The sequence below is a fragment of the Tachysurus vachellii genome, chromosome 9 (genome assembly GCF_030014155.1).
Source record: "Tachysurus vachellii isolate PV-2020 chromosome 9, HZAU_Pvac_v1, whole genome shotgun sequence".
Taxonomy (NCBI): Eukaryota; Metazoa; Chordata; class Actinopteri; order Siluriformes; family Bagridae; genus Tachysurus; species Tachysurus vachellii.
The window spans coordinates 8,842,870-8,850,663 of NC_083468.1; the positions used below are offsets into that span (position 1 = coordinate 8,842,870).

The 7,794-nt window shown below is 38.8% G+C and overlaps 1 protein-coding gene across 1 annotated transcript; it reads left to right on the plus strand.

The window, feature by feature from the left end:
* Window positions 1-2,942: 2,942 nt before the first annotated feature.
* Window positions 2,943-7,564, plus strand: slitrk3a (SLIT and NTRK-like family, member 3a). Its single transcript, XM_060878566.1, has 3 exons — window positions 2,943-3,260; window positions 3,580-3,679; window positions 4,834-7,564. The coding sequence occupies exon 3, from the start codon at window positions 4,883-4,885 to the stop codon at window positions 7,496-7,498; it is 2,616 nt and encodes an 871-aa protein (XP_060734549.1). The 5' UTR covers window positions 2,943-3,260; window positions 3,580-3,679; window positions 4,834-4,882; the 3' UTR covers window positions 7,499-7,564.
* The last annotated feature ends 230 nt before the right edge of the window (window positions 7,565-7,794 follow it).

Consider the following 7,794-nt stretch of genomic DNA (forward strand, 5'->3'; position numbering starts at 1 on the left):
ATGAAAACAGCTATTAGGGGAAAAAAAAGCAAATGCTGTTCAAGTATTTAAACACAGCTAAAAAAAAGTACAATGCATTAATGTCAAACAACTAATGAATTAAATTTTAATCCTGCTGTATATATGCTGAATGGAAAAGTTTTGAGATGTTAGATACTGAAGGAAAGTGGTAAGAACAATTTGGCCTGAGGACAGTGTGAGTGGAGGTTGATTGACATGTCCATGTTCCTTTTTGTGCTTTGAGTGTTCGTGATAGATGACAAAAATTTCCCCATGTCTCAGGAGGAATGGAAAAGGCCTGTGGGAGGCCTGTGCCACTTTCTTCCCAAAAGCATTTCTATCCTCAAGAGGACAAAGAAAAAGAGGAAGAAATGGAGAAAAAGAGGAAGAAATCCCTGTTTATGGACACACTAAAGCTTCAGTCTCTAACTCCCATGTCTTTTATACAAACTGCCATTATTTTCTCACTGTACTGTTTCAATGTCAAGAGATGGAAGTTGAGATCATTTTTCATATCTGAATACATTTAGCAGATATTTAGTTCCAATTTTAACATAACTCACATCTATTAGTGATATTAAATATTTTAATTGGTATTAAAATGTAATACAGTTTTACTCAGGTAATAAAATACTAAAATAGCATAAAAAACTCTCAAAGATATTGTTTGACTATTATTTAAAAGTCTATTTGAGTAACCTATTTACACACTTCCTGTCAGGGAACCGGGTGTCTTCACAAAATACAAAACCATATGCAGGGATAACATAAAATATGGGTTTATTAGAGAAATTAACAAAAGGCTGGAAACACAAAAACCAACAACAGCAATCCAAGGACAACAAACAAGAGACAACAAAGAGACAAGGACTCAGCAAAAAACAGCCACAAGACAACTGGTATAAATAAGGAGAACAATCATTGAAACACAAGGAACAGGTGTGCAGAGGCTGGGAGTAAGGATAGGGTGGGGCAAACACAGCTGATACACAAAATAAAAACCAAAGCACATGGCACAAGACACAAAAACTGCCAGAATGTATCCCCCTAGTGTCCAGGTAGGGAATAGTCCCAGCCATTCCTGACACTTCTTGATTTTTTTTTTATTTACTACTGCCTGGTTTTCAGCTCCATGCTGAAAGGTTCAGAATTGCACTATATAACTGGACACATTATTTCACTTCTATGTGTACTTTACCAATGAGCTCTGATTTTACTTCAACGTTTAACAGGGCTGAAAAAAGAAAAGCGGTACAAAACCAGAAAAGAGGTTACAGAAACAAATATCACATAATGTACTTTCTTCAAACTATCAGTCATGCAATCTTCTAAAACACACAGTTAAATAATGTAAATTATTTGATACAATTCCTGTGCCATCATCGCTGCAGTTTTCAGTTAATAATAGTGTCATGATTTGGACATCTGATGAATGATAATGCAGTTTTGTTTCTTAAAACAGAATGTAAAAATAGAAAAACTCTACCAGGGACGTTGGATGGAAGAGGCATTGAAAGCAAAATGGTGAGAACGATTTGGCACAAGGACAGCTTGAGTAGAGATTGACTGGTCCTTTTGTGTCCAGTGCTTTGAGAGTTCAGATTGACCAAGGAAGACAGTCTGACACATTTCATGGTGACTGGGTGACTGGAAAAGGTTTGACATTCATGCTTTGTGGAAGTTTGCCTCTTCTTTCCCAAAAGCATTTTCTCATCCCTAGGACCAAAAGGAATAAAAAAGAGATGCAGACTTCAGACTCTACTGCATGTTCTTGTAAGTGTAGCTTACCATCTTCCATATGTTGTATAACCCATAACAAGTGGGAAAATGGTCAGAAAAGAAAATAGATGTTCATAAAAATGTAACAGAAAAATGGAGAATACTCGTCAATATAAATGTGAATGGAACCAAACAAGTTTGAAACTGAGAAAACATGGATGTAGCAATGAGTGCTCTGTCTGACAGCCTGACAGGAATAGAAATTAACAAAAGGGCTCTCTTGCAGGAGATTGAGCGACACCTTTACACACTGCCGTTCACCAAGAGGCACCTGCAGCTCTTCAACATTTTGATATAACCACTCTTAGAACCTCCTTCCCCCGCCCCCTGTTTTCACTGACAGTAAATACACTCTGCTTCTTGCCTTGCACTGAAGGACGAGTTAAAGTCCCTCAGCTGATGTCCTACTGGGGAATTGGGCTGTGTAACTGCCAACCAAGAGCAAAAAAATTAACTCACGCTGCCTCATCTGTGACCTGTGACCTTTACAGTCTCAGTTATAACAAGCAAGTAATCAGGAGTCTTGTTAGTAAAACTGATCAGTGAGAAACTGAGCGCAAAAAAAGGAAAGGGTTTGTTTATTATTGCTAATACCAATATTAACACTAAATACTACTACTACTACTACTATTACTACTACTACTAATAATAATAATTTTATTATTATTATTATTATTATTATTATTATTATTATTAAATCCTTTTGATTTCTGCATCTGTATGTGATTATTGAGTGTGTGTGTGTGTGTGTGTGTGTGTGTGTGGAGATGGCGTTGCAGATCTCGGTCGCCCACTACAGGAAAAGCTTAAAAAATAAGAGATCTGCCGAAGAGAGATTGGTGTGAAGACAGAGAGCCTTTCATGATTTCAGCCTGCTGCAGAAAGATCGAAAGCAGACTGAGAAAGAGAGAGAGAGAAAGAGAGTACATAGTACATAGGTGTATCCTTATAGAACAGAATAATAAAATCTCTCAAGTACATTGCCTAGAGATGTGATGCACTGATCTACACTAAATATATAACCATGCAGAGAGAGAGAGAGCAATAAAGAGAGAGGCTGATGCACTCCCTCCTCCTCCTCCTCCTCCTTCCTTCAATCTCTCATCCTCCCTCCTGCTCGCTTTCCTTCAAGCTCATTTCACAGTGCGTTCTTACACCGAACCGTTGTACTGTGTCTCCTCTGTGCGAATCAACAGAGTTAATGCTGCTGCTGCTCTACAGACACAAAGCTGTATTTCCATCATTATTTAATCTGTACTGCAACCATAGACCAACCTAACGGAGGAAGGAGAGAGGTAAAAACGGATGTTGCATTCTACTCACGTCTTCATTTCTCCTCGTTTGCCTGGGAAGAGCAAGGAGACCTAGAGAAAGACAGAAATTATCACAGGAGATGATACTCAAGAAGGAGAGATCCAACAAGCTTTAAACTCTTTCATTCCCTTTTTTGTGGAAGCTACTGAAGTCCATTAGGAAAAGAGGTGAGTGTTGCCCTGAATCCTCGGATGTGGGAGGACAAACGCATCTCAGTCTCTATTTTTAATCCATTCCTTCTCTCTGTTCATTGATTTCTGCCATCAGAAGGACCTCTTTATATGATGTTAATCATAGCAAGAAAAAGACTACATTATTTTGATTGTCTTTAAACAAAAAAATAAAATCTTTTATTATTATCAGCATTCTAAAAAGGTCGGATTTTATTGTCTATACTGGGAATCTGCTATGGATTTATAGTACATGTGCATTCATGATATGGAGATATATTGCAGTTGAAAGAAGATTTTTTGTTTCTTGTTTCAGTGCATGTCTCCCTCCAGTTTAAAAAAACTGGAGCACCTGTCTCTACAACCATCCTGGCACAGGAGATGTAAAGTTGGAGCTCACTGAAAAAAAAAACAGAGTAGGTATCTGCGACATATATTATGAGGTGATAATTTTAAAAAAATGTTATTTCAGAATGAATTTTCATGCGCGCACACACACACACACACACACACACACAAATGCCGAGACATAGGCTTTGCCTGGTACAAAGTGTGCTATTCATCTAAGGCAGCAACTACCATTTTCCCTTATTATGCATGGATGCTTAATGGAAGTCTTTCATCCTTTCCAAAAGCCCATTTCTTATCAAAAGTCTGGGACTGTAACATGTTCAGCAGATCTTATTTATCAGTGTCTCCACCAATGTGCCGATAGCTAATTAAGTGTGTTCAGCATGTGGAAATGCACAGAGACTTAAATACGCAATGCTTATCTGATAGGAGATCTTTTGGGAAAACAGCTCTATCTATCTATCTATCTATCTATCTATCTATCTATCTATCTATCTATCTATCTATCTATCTATCTATCTACCTATCTATCTATCTATCTATCTATCTATCTATCTATCTATCTATCAGATTTCCTGAGATTTCCTGTAAGATTATAAAAAAGCTAACATAAGGAGTCTTCTCATGTAAATTCAGAAAGCAGAATACAGATCACTGCCTGAAGTGTTAAGTTGATAAATGTCTGCTCTGTCCCACTAACCAAGTATGTGTGTGTGTTTGTGTGTGTGTGCTTGTGTGTGTTTGTATGAAGGTGGGTGGATGTGAGGGACCGAGAGATAGCATGAGAGAAGATAAGAACTCCTGTCTGATCTGATAGATGTGAAGACCAATATGATTAATTAGAGGAACTGTTGTGCAATGAAAATATGCGTCGCCACTGGAAAGACAAATAATGTGCATCCTTTACAAAAAAATCTAATGATTTAGCTGTAAACATGGGCGTGTGCTTTGTCCCAATAGAACTAGAACATTGCGTCATCATGATGCAAATCCTGATATTTGTACTGAATTGCATGTTATGCAGGTGCTTAATTGATTCCATACATTTAGGTGGAATTTTATCTGTACAATTTTATATTTTTCTGACAATAAAGTAAGGCAGTGATTGAATGTGCCATTATAACATGTAATTTTCCTGTACATTTCCAGCAATTTCTTTCAAGCATTGCAAGCCACTTACACTTTATGTTTCTTATTTTACTCTCTATATCTGTTTTAGTGCAGTGAAGTGGCACCAAGCCATAACTTCATCAGGTTTTGGAGGAAGGATGCTGTGGGTAACCCTGCTAAGCACAATAGCTTTAGGGTGGACTACACCAATCCCCTTGCTGGATGAGTCTGAGGAAATAGATGAGCCTTGCTATGACCCTTGCTACTGTGAAGTCAAGGAGGGTATTTTTCATGTTCACTGCGACAGCAAAGGATTTACAAATGTCAGTCAGATTTCCCAATCATGGACAAGGCCCTTTAAGCTCAATTTGCAGAGGAACTCCATGCGCAAGCTGTATTTTAACAGCTTCCTGCACCTCAACAATGCTGTGTCACTCAATTTGGGGAACAATGCGCTACAGGACATTCATGCTGGTGCATTCAATGGGCTGAGCATTTTGAAAAAGCTCTTTCTACATGAGAACAAACTGGAGGTGTTCAGAAATGACACTTTTCTTGGACTTGAGAGCCTTGAATACCTTCAGGCAGATTACAATGTCATAAAGAAGATAGAATGTGGTGCTTTTCGAAACCTGCACAAACTCAGAGTGCTTATTTTAAATGACAATTTGATACCCATGCTCCCCAATTTCTTATTCAGGGCTGTATCTTTAACGCACCTTGATTTGCGTGGCAATCGGTTAAAGACTCTTCCATATAAAGGGATGCTGGAGTATGTGGGTCGTAGTCTGATGGAGATTCAACTTGAAGAAAATCCATGGAACTGTGTGTGTGAGATTGTACAGCTCAAAACATGGCTGGAGAGAATACCCTACACAGCTCTGGTGGGAGATATCACTTGCGAATATCCATTTCACTTTCATGGAAAAGATCTCCGTGAGATCAAAAGGAGCGAGCTATGCCCCCTGCTATCTGAAGCTGAGATAGAAGTAAAGCTTGGCATCCCAAGGCTTCCTTTCAGTCATGAGAACATGTGGCCCACCAAACCCTCGTCCATGTTGTCTTCTTTTCATAACACTGCCTCCTCAGTGGAGTACAGAGAAAGATATGTTAAGCCAACAAAACGTCCTAGACCAACAAAAACACCACCAACTCCACGAAGCCTTTATCCTGGTCCAAACCAACCCCCTGTACCTGGCTATCAAACAAGACCACCTATTCCAATAATCTGCCCAACAGGATGTATGTGTAATCTACACATCAGTGACTTGGGACTCACTGTAAATTGCAAAGAGAAAGGGTTTCACAACATCTCTGAGCTCTTGCCACGGCCACTAAATGCCAGAAAACTCTATCTGAGTGGGAACTTGATTCAGAAAATATACAGGTCAGATTTTTGGAATTTCTCCAGTTTGGATTTACTCCATTTGGGCAACAATCGGATATCATATGTTCAAGAAGGTGCCTTCATCAATCTGCCCAATTTGAAAAGTTTATACTTGAATGGTAATGATATTGAAAGGTTGACTCCAGGCATGTTCCGTGGTTTGCAGATGCTAAGCTACCTTTATTTAGAGTACAATGTTATTCGAGATATTCAACCAGCTTCTTTCAGCCTAATGACAAACTTGCAACTAGTGTTTTTGAATGACAACCTGCTGCGCACACTTCCTGCTGATGCTTTTGCTGGCACCTCCCTGTCTAGGCTGAATCTACGCAACAACTATTTCCTGTATCTGCCTGTGAGTGGAGTGCTGGAGCACCTTGACTCAATTGTACAGATTGACCTGCACCAGAACCCATGGGAATGCTCATGTGACATTGTTCCACTCAAGCAGTGGATTGAGAAACTTAGCTCTGTCATTATGGTTGGAGAAGTAATTTGCAAGACACCAGAGTTTGCTTTTGGCAAGGACCTTCGCACCTTGGACCTCGAGCTTATCTGCCCAGAAATGAAATTTTCTGCTGCTTCACCTGGACTTGATAATGATGTCACTTCTACCAGTGACTCTGGATTAAGACATGCCCCTTCCACAGGAGCCATACCACTTTCTGTCCTCATCCTCAGTCTTTTAATCTTGTTCATCTCTGCTGTCTTTATTGCTGCTGGCCTATTTGCTTTTGTACTAAGAAGAAGAAAGAAACTCCCATTTAAAAAACGCCAGGAAATGGTTGATTTGACCGGGATCCAGATGCAGTGCCGGATATTTGAGGAACAACAAACCTCACCCGAGAAACCTGCTTCTAGTCATGTTTATGATTACATCCCTCACCCTGTTACTCAGATGTGCAACAATCCAATTTACAAACCACGTGAAGGTGAAATAGATGAACAACAGTTTTCAGAGGCAAAGGAAAACAGCAGTAATTATCGAACTCTTTTGGAGAAAGAGAAGGAATGGACTATGGCTGTATCAAATTCTCAACTAAACACCATTGTCACAGTCAATCAGTCTGGAGATGTGGCTGGATTTCATGAAAATGGCATGGTTTTCCCCACGGTGATTGACAGCCAGAGACCAAATCCAACCATGGGGTTTGTAGACTGCCTTTACGGTACAGTTCCAAAATTAAAGGACATGCACGTTGCACATGCACATCCCCCTGGAATGCAATACCCCGACTTGCAGCAGGATGCCAGATTAAAAGAAACTCTACTTTTCACCGGGGTAAAGGGATTTCCAGAAAAAAATGAATACCTCGAGTTAAGGGCCAAACTCCAAACCAAGCCGGATTACCTCGAAGTTTTGGAAAAATCGTCATATAGATTCTGATGACGGAATAAGCTCATTTCTGGATATATAGCAACCCCAAACTGCGACCACTACAAAAATATTTAAAAAAGCATGATATTTTATATATATAAATATACATATATATATATATATATATATATATATATATATATATATATATATATATATATATATATATATATATATATACACGTATATATATATATATATACACATTTATAATCACAAAAATATTTCCTTCCAAATTACTTTGGGGGAAAGGCCATACTCAGATATTCAATGAAGTGCCTTTTTCAGAGTAGCCAGCAATGTTA